The sequence below is a fragment of the Hippopotamus amphibius genome, chromosome 4 (genome assembly GCF_030028045.1).
Source record: "Hippopotamus amphibius kiboko isolate mHipAmp2 chromosome 4, mHipAmp2.hap2, whole genome shotgun sequence".
In the NCBI taxonomy this organism is placed as follows: domain Eukaryota; kingdom Metazoa; phylum Chordata; class Mammalia; order Artiodactyla; family Hippopotamidae; genus Hippopotamus; species Hippopotamus amphibius.
In genome coordinates, this window is record NC_080189.1 from 184,617,968 (window position 1) to 184,640,358 (window position 22,391).

A 22,391-nucleotide genomic window follows, 5' to 3' on the forward strand; every position below is an offset into this window, starting at 1 on the left:
GCTTTTAGTATGGCACCTGGCCCAGGTAAGCACCCACTCAGTAGTATTATTATCTGTGCTGTTTCTACATTGCTGTCATCGTATGTGACATGCATTGACTGTAGGCCACATTGAGGGAGCACCAGGATGGAGACCCTCACAGTGTGTGTGTAACAGCTTGTTTGGACAATCTCCACACTGATGGCCGCTTGCTGTTTGCCAGCTGGCCGATACACAGCCACCATGTGCTTCCCCTGTAAACTTAGAGCAACAGCAGGCCTGAGGGAGCATCCTTCCTGTGACCTTTTCTTACCTCACCTGTACCTACTGTGCACAGCTCTCACGCAGTGTGTCTGTACCCCTCACCCCAGACTGGGGTTGTGGTTTTTACCCCTTGTTCCACTGCCCAGCACGGTGCTGGCATGTAATCATTGGTGCTGGGTAATGTTTGTTGAATGAATGCATTTAGAAGGAATTTATTTTCAACAGTACTCTGGACGTAGCTTCAGAGAGTTAAAAACTATTGCAACTTTATCATGAAGCATATGATCTGAGTAGTGACTAGCTGGGGGTTTTTTTCCTTTCATTTTCTTTAAGGAATGTTTAACCTCTATTCTCCCCTACACCATCTCTTGTTTCTTGAATCTCTATTAATTCGAAATAAAAATAATAGAAAGCTTAAAAGTGTATCACGGTAGTTCTGGGTTAAGCATTTTTGCAGTCAATATACTTTCCTTTCTCCTTTTCAGATGTTCCTCCTGCTGATCAAGAGAAGCTTTTTATCCAGAAGTTACGTCAGTGTTGTGTCCTCTTTGACTTTGTTTCCGATCCACTAAGTGACCTAAAGTGGAAGGAAGTAAAACGAGCTGCTTTAAGTGAAATGGTAGAATATATCACCCATAATCGGAATGTGATCACGGAGCCTATTTACCCAGAAGTAGTCCATATGGTAAGTGATTATGGTTTAACCAGCATGTCCCAACCCTGAGTTATAAACAGGACTCTGATATTCGTAGAATATGCTGAGACGTTTGAGCCTAACAATACTTGCCACCAAAAAATCCCCCAGTTCAAAAATCTGTACTTGCACCTCAAAGAATGAAAGTCTTTGTAATATGTCCTAGATTACAGTGAGGGACCTTCTAGGGACCAGAGTCCCCTACGTGTTTTAACTAATTTAATCCTCACAGCTACCCTGTGGGGTAGAAATGTTAGGACTTTCATTTGTACTATTTTAAACCGTCTAAATTTTTTAAATTAGATATATAACATTAATATAATAGTGCCCATACATAATTTAGAAGTAAGCATGTTGTCCATACATGTACAGGAAAATTCTAATGATGGGGAGAAGTTAAAATTGTAATGGGACCAAGCTGATGTCAGGACAGTCCACCCTGATTGGCTGAGACACATCCAACTCTGTCATCCTGCAGTTAGTTCTTCGTGGCTTTCATTCAGCCTTCAGGTCTCAGTCTTCAGTCTCATACTTCACAGCCTGTTTCCACGTCCTTTGCCAGTCCCATTGTGACCTCAGTCAGTACCTCCCAGAAACATTTCATGAGATACCATTACTAAAACTTTTACATTTGACACTGAGCTCCAGTTTTCTGCTGAGGTTTTTTGAATTGTTGGTATTTTATCTGCCTTTGAAAAAATACTCCCTGGTTACTAGGGAATCCCTGTGGCTTAATATAGAATTTTAAATCTTGATTTCCATTGAACTCCTTAAGTTTCTGATTTTTTCCCCAAGGCTGTATATTTCAAAGTTGACTAGACTCGTTGAGCTAAAATTTGTTTCTTTCTTATATTAGTGTGTTTGCTTTGGAAAAAGAAATGAAAGTTGTGGGTTTTTTTTTGTATTCACAATCTGTTGTATCCAAGGTTGAGATCAACTTGATTAATTTATTGTTAACTCTTAAGGTTCCTAATTTACCAGCACGTAGTCAGCCTAGGGCTGTGAGAGCCGTTTGGGTTCCTCCCCAACTCCCACCTGAAGAACCATCACAGATGTATACTAAGCAGTAAATCCTCAGAAATCTCACCCATTCAGACTAAGGAAAATTGGGGAGTCTTTTTTTCTCTCCTTAATTTCAACTCTCAATTACTATGGAAGGCCCCCCAAACCCCAGAATCACAAAGAAAAATCTCTAGTATTTTCTCCTAACACTTTCATAATTCTGTTGTTCACAATACATTTTGTAATCCTCCTGAACTTTTTCTTTTTTAATGTCTCAGGGTAGGGATATAACTGCATTTTCTAGAATGATTGAAAAATCATTAGTCCCTACGTCGTGTGTTAAATATTCCATTTTCTCCATTGATTTTAAATGCTTCTTTATATTATATTTATTCTGTTTTTGAATTAAATGTGTTAATGTCATTTGTTAAATTTGTAAACACATAAGTTTATTCTGTATTAAATGGCACATATGGAGGGATTTTCTGTTTTGATGGAGCTTGGCTGCCAGCAGTCCCTGAGTCCCACTCTTAACCCCGAGGGAGGAGTCTGCAGAGCACAGTGAGGCATGGGTTGGCCGGGTTTGGGTCAGATGTCTGCCCTTGCACCACCTTGGGCCTACTTGCTTGAATCGATCCCTCCTGTGCGGTTCATAGAGGCAGCACTCATTACCAGAACCTCTTAGGAGACCTAAAGCCCTTGAGACTTTTTTTAGATTAAATAATCAATACTTCTCATCTCCCTGTTAAAACCATGTCCTAATAACCAGGTTCTCCTCCTGCCATCTTAGCTTTGTTCCCCACCCAGAAATTCAAGCCATCTTCAGAGGATTGGACACTTTGCCTCTAAAGCACATAGCACACACTTCCTGAGCATCCACTGAAAACTTTTTTAGGTGAGGAAATAGCATGGTGAACAAGACTTCTGCCCTCCCAAAGCTTGGAGCACTACTGCATCATTTTAGGTTAAGGTAAGGCAGTGAAGGAAGGTGAAACAAGAAAAGTAGGTGGAGCTGCAGGACTGTCCACGGGGCAGGAGGGAGGTGCAGAGAGAAATCTGGTATGAGGCAAGTTAGACTGTCCCATGAAGATAAGTGCACAAGAGGTGCTTTTCCGCGTCACTGGGAGAAAAGGGGACAGTTCATTCTGTTATCTCTGCCCTGAATGGAGCGAGGGCAAGAGAGAGCACAGCCCTTCCCTTACCTCGAGTTTGAATGGGCAGCGGGGGGCAGATAGGATTTGTGTTTTATCTGCTATTGTTGTTCTGTTTTATAGACAGAGGGCACTGATGAAAGATATAATGAAGGAGAAAGTGTGTAGTGGGGATAGTACTTGGCAGTGGTTTCTGACCCTCTCATAAGTAGAGAGTGGGTGCAGAATTCAAGCAGCCAGCAGAAGGCCTCCACCCCAAGCAGTGCGGGGACCTAGCGGGGCAGGTGGAAAAAATGTGGGCCTCTTTGTAGTTCCATTCAGATGCCCCCTGGTATGCTTACCACTGAAGTGGCACTCAGCCAGCTTGCTTGAACAGTTGCCTCTGTGTGTGTGTGTGTGTGTGTGTGTGTGTTGTCATAGTTTTTTGTTTGTTTGTGTTTGTTTTCTTTGGCCGCACCACACAGCATGTGGGAGCTTAGTTCCCCAACCAGGGATTGAACCCGTGCCCCCTGCAGTGGAAATTCAGAGTCTTAACCACTGGACCGCCAGAGAAGTCCCTGTCATAGTATTTTTAAAGACATTAGTTCCCACTTTGAAGAATCTAAAGTTCTATAGATGTTATACTTCTTATGCTTACTTCTTTTAAATATGTTGCTTATTAGACTGGGCCACTGTATGTTTTTTAACAGATTTATTGAGAGACAGTTCACATTATCCACCCCTTTAAAATGTACAGTTCAGTTGTTTTTAGAGTATTCACAGGACTGTGCAGGCATCATCACATCTAATTTTGTAACATCTTTATCCCCCTAAAAGAAATCCCGTACCCATTAACAGTTACTGCCATTCCTCCCTAACTCCGCCCCCCCCCCCCCCCCGCCCACCTCTGGTAACCACTTATCTAGTTTCTGTCTCTATAGATTTGCCTAACCTGGATATTTCTTAGAAATGGAATTATACAGTATGTGGCCTTCTTTCACTTAGCATAATGTTTTCAAGTTTCATATATGTTGTAGCATGTGTCAGAACTTCTTTTTATTGCTAAATAATATTCCATTATATGACTATATACCACATTTTATTTATCTCTTCATCCACTGGATTCATCCATTTGGGTTCTTTCTGCTACTTAGCAGTTATGAATAATACTACTGTGACCATTCATGTACAAGCTTTTGTGTGCATATATGTTTTCATTTCTCTTGAGTATTTACCTAGGAGTGGAACTGCTAGGTCACATGTTAACACTATGTGTTTAGTGTTTTGGAGAGCTGCCAGACTGTTTTCCAAAGTGGCTGCACCATTTCACATTCCCACCAGCAGGATATGAGGGTTCGTTTCTCCGCATCTTTGATGCTTGTTACTATCTGTCTTTTTGATGGTAGCCATCCTAGTAGATATGAGGTAGGATCTCACTGTGGTTTTGATTTGCGTTTCCCTCTTGGCTTAGATGTTCAACATCTTTTCCTGTGTGCTGTGTATTTTTATGCATCATAGACTATAGTCCTAGAAATTAACGGAACCTTATAGATCTTCTAGCCTGACTCTTATTTTCTAGATTAAAAAAATTTAGGTTCAGGGAGATGTGGATGAAAAGGAACAGTACTCAAGGAGGAAAGCTCCTGGCATCTAGATTCTCAGGCCTAAATTACCTAAACTCCATTCTCTCTTAATTTCAGTCATTTTTAAAATACAGTCAGCCATCTGTTTGGTTTTTTTTTTTTTTTCAATTAAGTTATCTAATCAGGCATTGGCATTTTTCTCATAGTCAAAACACTGATAGCAAAACCCAGTTAATGTAGCCACTTTTTTTTCACAGAACACCATTTTTACTGTAAGAATGACTGACAAACGGGTTATTCAGACTTGGATATTTAGGGAGCATCTTCTCACAAAATAAAATGAGAATGTCACTTTAATAAAGGAAAATAACCGACAGTTTGTTGTCAATGATAAAATTCAAGCTTTCAAAAAAAAATGCGAACTTTCAGGCGAATGTTTGAATTTTGGAAGATTTGTATCTGCCAGTGCAAGCTGTAGCTTCCAGTGTCGCAGACTCTCTTGCTGAGACAGCTGTCGTTATGAATGAACGTGGTCTTTCATGTGCACGACAAAAGGAATGGAACGTGATGAGGCCTGCACAGTCCTGTGAATATATATTAAAAACAATTGAATTGTACATTTTAAACGGGTGGGTTGTAGGATATGTGAATTATCTCTCAATAAATCTGTTTTTAAAAAGCATAGCAGTCCAGTCTAATAGGCAATATGTTTAAAATATATTAATACATATAATTCAGTAAGGCCAGTATTTTCCAAATGACCAACAGATGATGTTACAAAATCATTCATTGGCCAGAGCCATTCAAAGTGCAAGATACACCGCTGGATTTTCGTGAATTAGAGACCCCTCGTTGATAAGATTTATGCAATTCCACAGAGTAGCTGACCTTTAGTAAACTCTCACTTGTTGAGTTTTGATGTAGTATCAGAGAAGTCCAGTTATCTAAAAGAGCTGTTAATTACCCCTCCCTTTTCCAACTACATGTCTGCTGGAGATGGATTTTTCTTCCTATATGTCAACCAAATGAACATTCTGAACATAGAAACAGATATAAGAATCCAGCTGTTTTTTTATTAAACCAGACAGTAAAGAGATTTGCAAAGATGTAAAACTACCACTCTTCTCACTGAATTTGTTTTGGGAAATATTTTTACTTAATATGAGTTGTTTTATGAAATAACTAATGTCAGTTATGAAAAATTAGTTATTTTTTATAAATTTATATTATTTATATTGACATAATGGGTTTATTATTTTTTAATGAATGAATATTTTTAAAATTTCTCTGCTTTAATTTCTAATACAATCACTGTCCATAAACAAAAGTTCTTTGGGATCTGCAATAATTTTTAGGCGTTTAAAGGGTTCCTGAGACCAAAAAGTGTGAGAATCACTCTTCTCAAAAAGAGTGCTGCTACAAGGCTGCAGTACCAGCAGCACCACCTGGGAGCAGGTCAGAAACGGCGTTTCCTGGGTCACAGCACTTTGCGCTTCTTCTCCAGGTCATTCTGAATGGCCTCCCTGCCTTGCCACCTGAGGTTAAACCCTCACATACCACCTGTAGCAACTCTAACTCCCCCTGGGCTGTTAGTTCCCAGAGAGAAGGGCTTGTGATGCTCTGGCTTCTTCCACTGAATTTAGCACAGTGCCTCCTCAGAGGCCCAGTAATGTTCACTCGATAGAGTTTCCTGCCTAGACGAAGGCACTGAGACTAGTTTTAGTCACAGATGAATCTAACCTGCAGGTCAGAAAAGGAATTGGTTAGATTGATGGTTGAATGAAGTGGGCAGCTCAGAAGTGATTCACATCAAGATGGACCTCTCCAGAATTACCTGTATCTTTGGTACTGGATTACTACATAGAAGTCAGTGAATAAGAGGCAGGTGTGCCCTTAGACAGTCTACCCTTACTTGTCTGGGAGACTGTGTTCTAAAGGAACATAGAGCAAACTGTTAATAGTAGCTGCCTTTGGATGGTGTGATTATGTGGATTTTCCCCTTTTACTACTATGTTTTTGTACTTTTTAAAAAATTTTCATAATGATCATGTATCACATTTGTCATTATCAAAAATCAATAAATATGTTTTTCTTTAAAAAAAAAAAAAAGACACCTCTTGGTGTGTATAATAGTAGTACTGTCCTTATCAGGACTCCTGTTGGGTTTCCAGGGAAAATGTATTCATCACAGTATTTTAATCCATACTGCTCGTAAGTGACTAGATAGTGCCTTACCAGGCTTCTTTTATGCTTCAAGTCAGCGTTTTCTGTTAAGGGTAAAGGAGATTTCCTTGGGTCCTTGTGGAAGGTTTCATGCCCAGATCCCCAAGATGATTGATTGTCTTGTGCTTCATTTAAGGATTGACGTTGGACACTCTTCTTCTGTTTTTGAGAATAATGTGTAATCTCTTTTTGGGTGTAATGTCCTATAGATAGCTATTAAATCAAGCTGATTTATTGTGTCATTTACAGCTTGTATTTCCTTATTAATTTTCTGTGTGGATGATCTGTCCATTGGTGTCAGTGGGGTGTTAAAGTCCCCCACTATAGTTGTGTTACTGTCGATTTCCTCTTTCATAGTTGTTAGCATTTGCCTTATGTATTGAGGTGCTCCTATAATGGGTGCATATATGTTTATAATTGTTTTCTCCTCTTCTTAGATGGATCCCTTGATCTTTATGTAATGACCTTTCTTGTCTCTTGTAACATTTTTTATTTTAAAGTCTAATTTGTCTGATATAAGTATTGCTACTCGGGCTTTCTTTTGATTTTCATTTGCATGGAATATCTTTTTCCATCCCCTCACTTTCAGTCTGTATGTGTCCCTAGGTCTGAAGTGGGTCTCTTGTAGACAGCATATATATGGATCTTGTTTTTGTATCCATTCAGCCAGTCTGTGTCTTTTGGTTGGGGCATTTAGTCCGTTTACATTCAAGGTCATTATTGATATGTATGTTCCTATTACCATTTTCTTAATTGTTTTGTTTTTGTTTCTGTAGGTCCTTTTCTTCTCTTATGTTTCCCGCTTAGAGACGTTCCTTTAGCATTTGTTGTAGGGCTGGTTTGGTGGTGCTGAATTCTCTTAGCTGTTGCTTGTCTGTAAAGCTTTTGATTTCTCCGTCAAATCTGAATGAGATCCTTGCTGGGTAGAGTATTCTTGGTTGTAGGTTCTTCCCTTTCATCACTTTAAATATATTGTGCCACTCCCTTCTGGCTTGCAGAGTTTCTGCTGAGAAATCAGCTGTTACCCTTATGGGAGTTCCCTTGTATGTTATTTGTCGTTTTTCCCTTGTTGCTTTTAATAACATTTCTCTGTCTTTAATTTTTGTCAGTTTGACTACTCTGTGTCTTGGTGTGTTTCTCCTTGGGTTTATCCTGCCTGGGACTCTCTGTGCTTCCTGCACTTGGGTAGCTATTTCCTTTCCCATGTTAGGGAAGTTTTCAACTATAATCTCTTCCAGTATTTTCTCGGGTCCTTTCTCTCTCTCTTCTCCTTCTGGGACCCCTATAATGCGAATGTTGGTGCGTTTAACATTGTCCCAGAGGTCTCTTAGGCTGTATTTCAGTTCTTTTCATTCTTTTTTCTTTATTCTTTTCTGCATCAGTGATTATCACCATTCTGTCTTCCAGGTCACTTATTCGCCCTTCTGCCTCAGTTAATCTGCTGTTGGTTCCTTCTAGTGTGTTTTTCATTTCACTTATTGTGTTGCATATCTCTGTTTGTTTGTTCTTTAATTCTTCTAGGTATTTGGTAAACTTTTCTTGCAACTTTTTGATCTTTGCATCCAATCTTTTTTCAAAGTCCTGGATCATCTTCACCATCATTATTCTGAATTCTTTTTCCAGAAGAGTGCCTGTCTCCTTTTCATTTAGTTGTTTTTCTTATGTTTTATCCTGTCCCTTCATCTGGTACAAAGTCTTTTCATTTTCTGTGTCTTTCTTTGGCTGTGATTTTCAATTCCACAAGATGAAATACTGCTGATACTGCTTGATTCTGCTGTCTGCCCTCTTGTGGAGGAAGCTGTCTAGGAGCCTCCTGGGTGCTTCCCGATGGGAGGGACTGATGGTGGGTTGGGCTGGGTGGGCAGAGCTCAGTAAAACTTTAATCCCATTTGGTGGGTGGAGATCAGTGACACTTTAATCTGCTTGTCTGCCAAAGGGTGGGGCTGTGTTCCCACCCTGGTGGTCGTTTGGCCTGAGGCGACCCAGCACTGGAGCTTACAGGCTCTTTGATGGAGCTAATGGTGGACTCTGGAAGGGCTCACGCCAGTGAGCACTTCTCAGAACCCCTGCTGCCCGTGCCCCTGTCTCCTCGGTGAGCCACAGCTGCCCCCCACCTCAGCAGGCAACCCTCCAACACCAGCAGGTAGGTCTGGTTCAGTCTCCTATGGGGTCACTGCTCCTTCCCCCTGGGTCCTGGTGAGCACACATTTTTGTGTGCCCTCTAAGAATGGAGTCTCCATTTCTCCCAGTCCTGTGGAGGTCTTGCAGTCAAATCCCGCTGGCTTTCAAAGTCTGATTCTCTGGGGATTCCTCCTCCCGTTGCTGGACCCCCAGGTTAGAAAGCCTGAGATGGGGCTCAGAACCCTCAGGATTTCTGCGGTATAACTGTTCTCCAGCTTGTGAGTCACCCACCCAGCCTTTATGGGATTTGATTTTAACGCGATTGTGCCTCTCCTACTGTCCCATTGCGGCTTCTCCTTTGTCTCTGGATGTGGGGTGGTTTTTTTTCGGTGAGTTCCAGTGTCTTTCTGTGGATGATTGTTCAGCAGTTAGTTGTAATTCCAGTGCTCTTGCAAGAGGGAGTGAGCACACGTCCTCCTACTCCACCATCTTCTCTTCTTCTGTTTTTATAACTGATATTTACAGTGTGCTCTGGAAGGTATTACTTGTTGTAAGGGTGAAGATAGTTTGGAAATGAGAGAGGAAAGTGTGTTTTGAATTAAAGGATGTAGTATATTAACCAATGAAGCTTCAAATAGCCTACAGATTTCTTTCAGGTGATTATTTAAATCACGAATTTCCCTTTTTGCTTAGTTTTTATTTTGCCAAAGGGGAGATTGAAACATAAAGTGCTTTTGGAAATCCAGAGAATTATTTTTTTTTTCTACTTTAAATATCAGTGAACCATTTCTTGGAGATTTGTTCTTACTTTGAGAGAATTACCCTTTGTTTTGTTCGATGTTTTTAAATTATTTTTAAATGCATGCTTATTTTAAATAAGTGAAATACAAAAAGATAGAAAAAAAAAAGTTAATCTTGAATTTCCTTACTCCACGCCTCCCCAGTTCTACCTAAACTCACTCCCACCTCCAACCAACCAACTTATACGTGCTTTTTTTTCCCCGAAAGTCTGCTAATCGGACTTCCCTGGCACTCTAGTGGTTAAGACTCTGCACTCCCAATTCAGGGGCTCACTTTCGATCCATGGTCAGGGAACTAAGATCCCACATGCCTCATAGTGAAGCCTTTAAAAAAAAAGAAGAAGAAGAAGGCCACCAGGAAATGTTTGGTGATGATGGATATGTCTATCATCTTGATTGTATGCTGGTCTCACAGATGTATGGGAATGTTAAATGTATCAAATTGTATGCTTTACGTGCAGCTACGTATGTCATTTACAACTCTCTAAATCTGGGGTTTTTTAAGCTCCTGAATTGATAGGTGTTTCTTTTGGTCTAGGAGCATAGTGAAGAAATTACTAAGATACTGGGGGCATTGTGAATCAAGAAGGTTTGAGAACTTAGAGCCTAGTAAATATCTTTCTGTAACATTTTTAAATTAATTTTAAATTTACATTTGGCAAAATTAGCTTTTTTTTAATAACATCTTGACTTATTCAGCTAGATTACTAAGTACTTTGAAACGGTAAACATGTCTTCTGTTTCTTTTATGTGTCTGCCTTGGCTTACTAAACTCTTTATTGATTTATTGATTGATTGGCTGTGTTAGGTCTTTGTTGCTGCACGCGGGCTTTCTCTAGTTACAGCAAGAAAGGGCTACTCTTCGTTGCTGTGCGCAGGCTTCTCATTGCCGTTGCTTCTCTTGTTGCAGAGCATGGGCTCTAGGCTTCAGCAGTTGTGGCTCGAGGGCTCTAGAGCGCAGCCTCAGTAGTTGTGGCACACAGGCTTAGTTGCTCCACGGCATGTGGGATCTTCCCGGACCAGGGATTGAACCCATGTCCCCTGCATTGGCAGGTGGATTCTTAACCACTGTGCCACCAGGGAAGTCCCCAAAATGAACTTTTTAGTGAAGAGTTCTCTGAGATTTGATAAATACATATAGTCATGTAACCACCACCTCCTCAGTTCACATAGAGAGCAGTTTCATTAGCCTCCAAAAAAGTACTTCATGCTACTCCTTTGAAGTCAGACCTTCCCCTTATCCATTATCTCTGGCTACCACTAGTCCATCCTCCAGCTCTATTATTTTGCCTCTTCTAAAATGTCATATAAATGGATTCGGAGAGTATGTAGCCTTTTGAGTCTAGCTTCTTTAACTTCGCAGAGTATGTTTGATATTTCATCCATGTTGTTGATGGACCAGTGGTTTGTCCCTCTTAACTGCTCAATAGTACCTCCTTATGCACCAGTCTCAGGATTTATCCACTCCCCAGTTGAGGAATATTTGGATTGTTTCCAGTTTGGGGCAGTAAAGCTGCTGTAAACATTCATGTACAAGTTTTGGACATAGGGGTTTTTTTTTAGCTTGGGTGAACACATAGGCTTGGGATTGCTGGGTCATATCGTTAAGTATTCATTTAACTTTCTAAGAAACTGCCAGACTGTTTTCCAAAGTGAATGTGCCATTTTTTGCACTCCCACCAGCCACATGTGATAGTTCTAGTTGCTCCACACCCTGTCATTTGGTGTCTTCAGTCCTTTTGTCTCATTTTGACTTTAAGTTGCATTTCCCTGATGATTAATGATGCTGAACATTTTTTCCTGTGTTCATTTGTGTATCTTCCTTGGGGAAGTGTCTGTTCATATCTTTAGCCCATTTTTTAATTGGGTTGTTGTCTTATTATTGAATTTGAGACTTCTTTACATATTCTGGATACAAATGCTTTGCCAGATATGTGATTTACAAATACTTTCTTTCAGTTTGTGGCTTGTCTTTTTATTTTAACAGTGTCTTTTACAGAGTTGTTCATTTAGATGAAGTCTAATTCATGATTTGTTTCTTTCATGAGTAGTGCTTTTGGTGTCATATATAAGAAGTTTTTGCCTAACCCAAACTCAAAACATTTTCTCCTAAAGATTTTCTAGTTTTACATTTAAGTCTATGATCCATTTTGTCTTAGGTTCATTTTTTGGCCTGTGGATTTCCAAGTATTTGTTGAAAACCATGTGTTGAAAAGACTAACCGTAGCACTGAATTGCCTTTCTGCCTTAATCAAAAGTTAATTGACCATATTCATGAATCTGTTTCTGGACTCTATTCTGTTCCATTGATCTAGGGATCTGTTCGCCTCTACCATACTCTCTTCATTATTGTTGCTTTATAGTAAATGTGGAGATCAAGTAGTGTGAATGCACCAGCCTTGTTATTCTTTTTCAAACTGTTTGCCTCTTCTAGTCATTTTATCTTTCCAAATAAATTTTAGAATCAGCTTGTTGTTATCTACAGAACATCCTTCAGGGATTTTAATTGGAATTGTATTAAATATGTACATTTGCAGAGAATTGATATCTTAACAACATTGAAGCTTTCAATTGGTGAACACAGTATATCTCCTCATTTTGATCGTCTTTGTATTTGTCAGCATGTAGATCCCCTGTGTATTTTTTTAGACTCAAATAAGTATTTCATTTTTGGGTGCTATTGAGATTGGAGGTTTTTATTTTCTATTTCTCGTTGTTTCTTGCAGTTGCATCAAGTGCTTCATGTTATTCTGTGCATAAATATTAGTATTATTTGTTAGTTGAATTGACTCCTTTTTAACTATAAAATGATCCATTTATCACTGGTGATATTATTTTCACCGAAACCTACTTTGTATGATATTAATATAGCCACTGCAATTGTCTTGACTAGTGTTAACATGGTATATATTTTTCCTTCCTTTTATTTTTGACCAATTTGTATCTTTATATTTTTTTAATTATTTTATTTTTTATTTATTGGCTGCATGGGGTCTTCGTTGCTGCACTAGAGCTTTCTGTAGTTGCAGAGAGCCGGGGCTACTCTTCATTGCAGTGCGCGGGCTTCTTATTGCAGTGGCTTCTCTTGTGGAGCATGGGCTCTAGGCGCATGGGCTTCAGTAGTTGCAGCACATGGGCTCAATAGTTGTGGCTCTGGGGCTCTAGAGCACAGGCTCAGTAGTTGTGGCACACGGGCGTAGTAGCTCTGCAGCATGTGGGATCTTCCCGAACCAGGCTTGAACCCATGTTCCCTGTGTTGGCAGGTGGATTCTTAACCACAGCACCACCAGGGAAGCCCCCAATTTGTATCTTTAAATTTAAAGTGGGGCAGCATATAGTTGGGTCTTGCTCTTTTATTCAGTCAAACAATCTCTGTTTTAGCCTTATCTGTTAATTCTACCATTGTGTCAGTTCCAGGTCAGTTCAGCTGATTGGTTTTCCTTCGTGTTATAAATGATATTTTTCATGCTGCTTTGTGTATCTGATAATTTTTTATTGGATACCTGACCATGTGGATTTTGCCTTGATGAGTACTGCATGCTTATGTATTTCTATTAATATTCTGGAGATTTGTTTGGGATGCAGTTAAGTTACTTGGAAACAGTTTGATCCTTTTGGTTCTTGCTTTTAAGATGTGTTAGGAAGGACTATAGTCATAATCACTCTGAGATGATTATCCCCCGCTTCTGAGACAAGACCTTTCTCATTATTATCTGTGAATTAACGGATTTTTCCAGTCTGGTTGGTGGGAAGCAGACAGACACTGTTCCCACCAACAGACACAACTCCCGGCCCTGAGTGAGTGCTGGGTCTCTCTGGTCTTTTCAGGTGGTTCTCTTTGCAGCCTCCAGTGGTTTTCTCACACAAATGGGCTGATCAGTCCTCTGCTGCATAGTTCAGGAGGACCTCTGCAATCTCTGGAGTTCTCTCTGTGCAGCTCTCTCTTCTCTGGGACTTTACCTTGCAAATTCTAACCACCTACATCTGCTGGACTTCACCTGGGTTCTCTCTTCCTGTGCTACAACCTAGAAATTCTATCGGAGGAGAAAGCTAGGCATTTGTTTCCCATCTCTCAGAAATCTGTCTTTCACTATCTGAAATCCATACCTTTCAAACCAGAATTCCATATGTTTTTCCTTAGTTTTTTTGGTTGTTTCAGGAAGTAGGGCAAGTCCCATTCCTGTTAGTCTGTCTTGTCCAGTAGCATGTCTCTGCTTCATTTATAATAGATACGCAATCAGTACTTAACTCCATCCACACAGGTGATCTAGCAATGATTCTAAAAAGCATACTGATCAAAAGCTCTTTGCGTAGTTTTGTAACTGTATGCATCTAGTCAGTGGGGGTGGCACATAGCGAGAAAATGGTTGGCTATACATATATGACTAGGAAATAAGTACTTTAGCCCTGAAGCTTCCCTTTTCAGTTCATTTCTGTCGTGTAGGATGCAGAATGTATAGTTTTCTGTTTTGTTTTCTTTAAATTTTATTTTATTTTATGTTTATTTATTTATTTGGCTGCAACAGATCTTAGTTGCAGCATGCAGGATCTTTTAGTTGCGACATGCAGGATCTTTTAGTTGCGGCATGCAGGATCTAGTTCCCTGACCGGGATCAAACCCTAGCCCCCTGCATTGGGAGCACAGAGTCTTAACCACTGGGCAGCCAGGGAAGTCCCCCAGAATATATAGTTTTGCTATTCTAAAGCATTCCTAGGGACTTTCCTGGTGGCACAGTGGTTAAGAATCTGCCTGCCAATGCAGGGGATGTAGGTTTGATCCCTGGTCTGGAAAGATCCCACATGCTGTGGAGCAACTAAGCCCGTGCACCACAACTACTGAGCCTGCGCTCGAGAGCCTGCAAGCCACAACTATTGAGCCCACATGCTGTAACTACTGAAGCCTGTGCCCATGCTCCACAACAAGGGAAGCAATCATAATGCGAAGCCCACGCACCGCAACGAAGAGTAGCCCCCACTCTGAAACTAGAGAAAGCCCGTGCACAGCAACGAAGACCCAGCACAGCCAGTCAATCAAGTGGTCAATCAATAGAGTTTAAAAAAAAAAATAAAGCATTCCTAAACTTTCTCACAATTTGCTGCCCCCCCGCCCCCCCCCCCAAAAAAAATCAGAGTATGTAATGTATAAGAATGTTGATGGTAAAATCTAGTGGGTGGCTATATCATTATTCACTATAAAATTCAACTGTTCTGCGTTGAGGTTTTCCATGACAAGATATTGGGGAATACACCATTCAGAAGGTCTGTACAAAACTCACCTTTGGCCCAGAGTAAGTAACTTAAGAGAAACTGCCAGTTCCAATGTTACCTTTAAATAATGCCAATTGAATTATAAGTATTATAGATTAGTGGTTATCTTTTGTAAGTAAATTTTCTATTCTTAAACTCAAAAATTAAAGAATAAACTCATATGCATAATTGTAAATGACATATTTTCATTTGAAGAAGATGCTATTATACATTTAGTTGTGAAATAGTCATAAAATTAAAATGTCCATTTTTTGAAAACCTGAGAGTAAATTTCCTTTATTATTCTACAAAGATTTGTAGGTATTTATTTCTGTATCTTTAAGAACATATTTGAGTGATTGTAAAAATAGCAGGCCGTTCAGAGTAAGAGTTTAGCTTGTAGTTCTTTGCTTCAGGCATCTATTTGGAGGTAAAGCTGCACTCTTTGAAAGCAGCTCTTGCCTTAAAGAAAGTGGTGATGTTGACTCATGGAGGGGAAGACCCAGCTTCACTCACCTCTCATGGGAGTGCTTGCTCTGTGCCAGACCGTGCAACGGGCCTTGGGAGGTGACACCTGGGGGAAGACGTTAGATCAAGAATTACCCTATCATCCAGGTATATTTGAGATAAAGATCACAAAGAAAAGGAGCAGGATGATAGAGGAGCTTGAAATCAGGGACCCAATTGGGCCTAGGATCAGGGGAGGCCCCCCTGACGAAATTACACTGCAGCTGAGAGCTGAGGTTTAATCGGGAAGTTTTCAGGTAATTACTTGGTGTTGCAGTTAATAAGGTGACTGATAGGCGCCTTTCCCAAAGGATCCACTTTCTCTCAGCAGGTCTTTGAGGACCTACTAGGTGCCGGGCACTACAGCAGGTGCTAGAGAGTCAGCAGTCAAGCGAACATTCCCCAGGATGAATTCTGCTATGAAACCAGGTTGAATTAATTTTACAAGTGAGGAAAGGGACAGTTTTTCCCTCTAAGATTGCTACTAGGATTTTTATTATCCACCTAAAAAGCCAATTAGAGTTATGTGTAAGATTGCTTTCAAAGTGTAAATTGTTCTGTGGAAAAGTTACATCTTTGTGATACGGTGTCCTCTCACACTCGAGAAGGGAAGGATGCTCATTCGTTTGGGCATCCTTCAGTGCCTTTCTTAGCGTTTTCATGCTCTCATTGAGGCCTTGTAACTGGTTTCAAGTTCCTAGGCCCTTGGTCATTTTTGTGGCCGAGTCCCTGGGGTCCTCCTTTCAATTATGTTTCCTCGTTGCCTGTTGTTGGTGGAGAAGATGTAGCTGTTAGGTTCGTGTTTTGGGTTTTGTATGGGTGGCCCAGGTGTGATGGTCTGACTGTTAGCTCTATTGATTTTTCCAGTTGTATCATTTGCAATCAAATGACAGCTTTCTATTTAAAAGATAATGTAGAAGGGCTCCCTACCTCTCCACCTCCGAAATGTATCTCTTAGCAGTATGACCCTCAGAACCTGGCATCCCTATTACAAGAGGAAGAGCTGTAATTTGGCCTTTGGTGGGCTCACCTTTATAAATCCTATTCACATGAATAAAGCAGAGTCAATAACATAGTAGAAAACCCTTGTGGTTTTAAACAGAGAGCTGAATAATCAACCTTTCTTTCCTTGTTGTCTCTGAAATTAGATTATCAGCGTTTCTTTTTGGAGTGTATCTCTTCTTAAACCTTTATATGTTCTACTGTACTGCAGTTGTGTCACAGCATGAATATTTTATCACTTTACCCACTGGTGATGACTATTACAGGTATAGAAAGGCTACATGTTATTGCTGAATTGTGAGAATTTTCTATAAACTTGCTTCTTGAGCCATTTTGGTTTGCATTTATTCAATAAATTTAGCAACTGGGAGAACATCTGCAGGGTCATTTAAATACTGAAAGTAGAAGTGTCAAGAAAGCTGTAAAAACAGGTGCTTCCTACTACCACGGTAAGTCCATGCCACACTCAGGGGCTGCGTGGGTTATATACGTGCATGCCTGCACACGTGGTGACGTCTCTGTTTCACACGTGCCAGTGCAAAGAAAGGATTTACCCTCTTTCAACGGGTGAGAAAACCAAGGCTTGAGGAGGCTTTTCAGTCTTGGGTCCTGCTCTGGGTGAGAAGAGGACCCAGGGAGGCTGTCCCCTTAGGCGATGCTACCTCTCTCTGTGTAGGACCTGATTGTCGCTCTGATTCCAGGGACCACGCTGCTCTCCGAATCAGTGTGTCTCAGTGAGAGGTTGGGCTGGATCTGCGTGGTCTGTATTAGATCTAAGACTTCTAGACCTGCAGTAGAAATAGATGACCTCTGGTTTCCGTGGAGTGATGTTGACAGCGATTGCCTTGCATGGCTCTCAGAGTGAACTCCGTGCATGTAGACGGCACGTGGATGTCAGCACCGAGGTGCTCAACTGATGAATCCTGAAGTTGTTGTCTTGAGAAAGATTGGTGGGTTAGAAACCCAAGGGCAGCTCGAGGTGGCCTGCTTTTTGTCTTCTGCTCTTTTATCTACGTTTTAGTTTTTAGTATCTTTAGCCTTTTCTAGAGGTGAGCATTAAATTAATGTGGTAGGAGAGGAGGGTAGAAATTACAGTGTGAGGTTTTTGTTGTGGTGTGAAAGAAATAACGTTTTATCCATTGGAGTTGGCTAGTAAGAAAACCTCCTGGATCAAGGATGGTCATCCTCTCAGGACACTGAAAAGGGGATTTTTGCATTCAGAGCAAGTTGGTCTACAACCACTTGCATGCCCCTAACTCAGCACCTGGGATTCAGTGAATGTGCGGGTGTTAGGGATGGGCCATAGCTGACTGAACAGTGTGCCGTGGGACTTCAACTTGAGGCTGGAATCATTAGCTTTACTACAGCCGGTTACTGAGGAATCTCAGCTGACCAGGTGGATCAAAGTTCTTCCAGAGCAACAGAACCAGTAGGATAGAGACAGACAGAGAGAGAGATGAATGGATGCGTGGGGGGGTGGGGGGTGGATTTTTGAGGAAGTGTCTTATGCTTTGTGGAGTCAGATGGGGCAAATTCGAATTCCGTGGGGCAGGCACTGATGCTGCTGTCCACAGTGGAATTGCTTCTTCCTCAAGGAAACCAGTTTTGCTCTTAGAAGACTTTTCAACTGATTGGTTGAGGCCCACCCTCATTCTCGTGGGTAATCTCCTTTACGTAAAGTCAGCTGATCTAAATGTGACCACAGTTACTAAATGCCATCACAGTGACACTCAGATTGCTGTTGGATTGAATAGTGGGTACTGTGAGACTAAGCCGTCACATGGTTATGTTTTATTTTTTTCAGTCATTGCCTTTAACCATGATCTTTTATATCTCCTGTTCCTGCCCCTGTGGTTACAGCTGTTGCACCTAGTTTATCACTTCAATCCCTGACTCAGAGCCTCATCTGGCCCCTTCTTCCCCTTAGGCAGGCTGGCCAATGAGGGACCTGAAGCGGGAGACGAGGGGCTGAGGCCCAGCTGAGCCTTGAGCAGGGCTTGTGCCTGCTCCTGTGGCCTTGCCTCTGCCAGGGTGGCAGCCCCTCCCTGGGGGACATCTGTGCTCTGGAGAGTGTTGGGCTTCCCGAAAAACCCTCCCTGAGGGGCACCCGCCTCTCTTTATGTCCCAGCCTCCAGCCCCTGTCTGGGCGAGCTGACCACTCCTCTCTTCCCTCTAGCCTCTGTGTCCCTCCCATGCAGCCGCTGAGGTGGCCGGTGCACTCCCCTCTAGGTGCCCTGCACCCCGATGTCACAGGCACTCCAGCAAGTCTCCCAGAGAGACAGCACAGCCTGTGTTCACAGACACATCTACCCCCAGGATGCAGCCCAGACCCATGGTCCCCACCACGATCTCTGGGCATTTCTCTTGGATTCCCCTAATCACTGGCTTTGAGGGAGAAGATTGGGAAGCCCAGCTCAGGAATGCCACACCCCATGAAGGCCTTGGGGTCCTTTCTGACCCTGTTCTCTCCACACTTCACAGCCCATGGACCGGGGGCAGCAGCTGGTGGTGACAGGGCTGCTTCTGCTGCCCCCACCCCCACCTCGCAGGCCCAGAGGAGACAATGGCTGTGCCTTTCCTTAGTGGGTGGGCTCCTAACATCCCCTTGTTCTGTTCTGTGGGCTTTGTGATCAGGGGGCCTGGGGATCAGCGATGGAGGATGTGCTCCTTCTACCTGGCAACACCTGTCCCAGCCTCTGGATGCCAGTCACCTGTTGTTTGGGAGGCCTCTTCCGGGGCCCTGTGCACACACCCCATTCACAGGTTCCAGACCGCCTCTTCTTTTTACTCACGTCTTAGGAGCATTACTCACATTTTTACTGAAAGATTTTTTTAGTCACTTATTTCTGGCTTTTAGTTACTTGTTCCAGCCATTCTCTGTTCATCCCATTCCTGGACTGTCTGCGTCTGCTTCTGTCTCATGACACAGAGAGCAAACATTTGATGCTCAGGGCTTCTAGAGCCCAGGACTTGGGGAGTGAGTGTTTTTCTTCATGGAAAATGGTGTTATACAAAGACAGGACGAGACAAAAGAGGTGCTGTGGAGTTTTAGCTTGGTCTTTATGAGACTGTTATCTGAACAGCCATGAGTGCTCTAAACTCTCTCCACAGAGACCCTCAGTATTGTAGTGGAGCTGGATTTTGTCTTGTAGGTTGGGTGTTTTGATTCTGTGCTTCTGGGCTTGGAGGGACAGAGTCTAGTGATCTTTTTGGATCACTAGAGTCAAGCTCTGTAACTGGCAGTATAGCGGGTTCAGAGATTCAGTGAGGTAACCAATCAGATTTAAACTGACTGCTAAAGAAAAATAAGTTATAAATTGGTGCTACTGAAAAACTAAACTTTTACATTTACATCAGGAACCTGTCAATGTACCTTGTGCTTTGTTCATATTAACCAGACAGTCAGTAAAAGGTAGCTGTGCTCCAAAGAATTCTAGATTTTATGTAGAAAACATCTGTTGTAAAACACACTGATTTTTATGAAATTGAGATTAATTGGAGTCTGGGGTGGGGGGAGAGTGGCGGTGGACAGTATAAGATGGAGAGCAGAGAAGAGGCCATGAGTCTTGCGAGGGAGTTGTCCACTCTCCAGAGGAATCTCCTCTTTGTGTGTCCCTTCCAGCCCCTGGACACATGGGCCAGGCTGTCCTGTGACATGACGACTCCTCTCCATGCTAACAGTGCAGCCCTTCCTCTGGAAATGATCCTCTAGCCACCCACCTGGAAGTCACTCTGTCTCGACTATTGCTGCTCTCGTCACTGTCACTGTGCAGGACTTTGGCGGGGAAGCTGTATACAACCTCCAGTGCGAAGCAGCCTCTGCTGTTTTCTCACCATTTTCAGTTCTTTGATCTCTGCTGTTTCTTTCGTAATCTCACCCTTTTCTTACTAGCACTGTGAACTTTCTCCTTGCTCTGCACTTACTGCATATAACAAAGGCCTTAGGTGTCATCCCTGCCCGTCAGCATCTGTTGGTGCTGGTTGTCTGAAAGGTCAGGAGGAACCTTGGTGGTTGGCTGTCCACGGCTGTGGGTCCAGCTGCAGCTTTGACCCAGGCTCTCAGGACCCACACCACTTTTGAATTTTGAGAATAAGGACAAGCCAGATAACCACTAGAAGCCGCTATCATTAGAATTTCTTAAGATTGTTTTAAATGTTCTCTGTAAATATTTTCAGTGTCCTGGTTATAATTATAGAATATGTGGGTTTTAGTTTGCAGTTAACATGTTTCGAACATTACCACCCTCCTCCAACCCTACGGGAGCAGAATTTGACCCAGAGGAAGACGAGCCGACATTAGAAGCAGCCTGGCCTCACCTACAGGTACTGGACTCTGGAGTGCATCAGACACAGAGGGGTGGGGTTTGCTCCAAAGCAGGAGCCCTGGGCCTGGGCCACTCCAACTGGTCACGCATGGGCCTCTGAGCTTTGGTGTCATAGACCCTGCAAACCTGTACGTGTGAGAGAAGTATTTTAGCAGAAGAGAGAACATTTAATGGTTTTTTGTTTGATTGGACACTATACAAACTACAAAGCTATGGAATTGTCAGCATATTTTCGATGAAAGTGACCATTGAATTGAGGTCGGAGGTTTTGTGCAGACGTTTCTCATTTTGGGTACTTAGACTTACCGCGTGCCTGCTCTGCGCCCCAAGGCCCACCTGCTTGACTGATGCCTTTTTCTAGCACATTTGTAAGGAGAAAGGTTGATTGGGCAGGGCGCATGCCCCACGAGCTAGATAGGGAGGTCTGAGTCGGCTGAAGGAGGGGAGATGGGGAGGTGAAAAACCTGGGAAGGAGCTAGATGGGGAACCGACAGGAAGGGCCAATCTTGGTAGCAGAACATCCCCTCCCACAGTGTCATGTGTAACCATGACAGCCTGCAGCCCATTCATGAAAGGGGAGGAACGTCCTAGCCCTAGGTGACTATGTCTGTGACCTGCTCACCTAGCAGTCCCAGCTTTCTGTCCCCCTGGCTTTCTGCCAGGACACTTGGAGGTGACAGGCTGTGAATCCCACCTGGAATTTGGCCACAGCCCAGCCTGTGGCTGCTGTGCACTGTGGTCTCTGTGAGCATTGGTGACAACACCCATGGAGATCATTTGCTTAAATGCCGTTTAAGGGTATAGTCTGTGGTTCTGAGCTAAATAAAACAATTATCAGCATCAATTATAATTAAGCCATGAGATTTGACAAATTCTTTAGATACGTGCCCCCTTTTTAAGGGTAATATTTGCAGACAAAGATTCAACTCATGGTGTATTTTTAATCTCCATTTAATAAAATACCATGTTATTTGACTCATTGTGGTTTTTTTTTCCTCCTAGCTTGTTTATGAGTTTTTCTTAAGATTTTTAGAGTCTCCAGATTTCCAGCCTAATATAGCGAAGAAATATATTGATCAGAAGTTTGTATTGCAGGTAAGGTACAAATTAGCTGAAACTACAAACGCTGTAATCTGCACAGAGAGAATACCGCATCACTGAGTGTCTTTTTCTTCTTGAAGCTTTTAGAGCTCTTTGACAGTGAAGATCCTCGCGAGAGAGATTTTCTTAAAACTACCCTTCACAGAATCTATGGAAAATTCTTAGGCTTAAGAGCTTACATCAGAAAACAGATAAATAATATATTTTATAGGTAAGTCAGTATGTGGGTGACGTGTCCCTTTTTGCATGGTGACGCTCCTGTTCACACTTAATGCCCTGCCTCATGGTTTCCTTTGGCCGAGTGGCTGAGGAGCAGGAGTGGCTGGTTCTGAGCAGCTGGCTTGTCCTGCGCAGGTGGGCCCTCATCTACACCTCTGTCTCTGCGTTGGGCAGGGCCCCCTTGCCTCTGTGCC

The 22,391-nt window shown here is 42.3% G+C and overlaps 1 protein-coding gene across 11 annotated transcripts in view; it reads left to right on the forward strand.

Annotated features, from left to right (window-relative positions):
* The window catches only part of PPP2R5C (protein phosphatase 2 regulatory subunit B'gamma), a 137,791-nt gene that overhangs the window by 82,558 nt on the left and 32,842 nt on the right, over window positions 1–22,391 (forward strand). For 10 of the 11 annotated variants that reach the window (XM_057733967.1, XM_057733972.1, XM_057733969.1 and 7 more), the window contains 4 exons: window positions 729–928; window positions 20,765–20,875; window positions 21,880–21,972; window positions 22,059–22,189. In XM_057733967.1, coding sequence (XP_057589950.1) covers window positions 729–928; window positions 20,765–20,875; window positions 21,880–21,972; window positions 22,059–22,189 — 535 coding nt within the window. The remainder of the gene's footprint in view (window positions 1–728; window positions 929–20,764; window positions 20,876–21,879; window positions 21,973–22,058; window positions 22,190–22,391) is intronic. The other variant, XM_057733971.1, reaches the window with a different exon arrangement.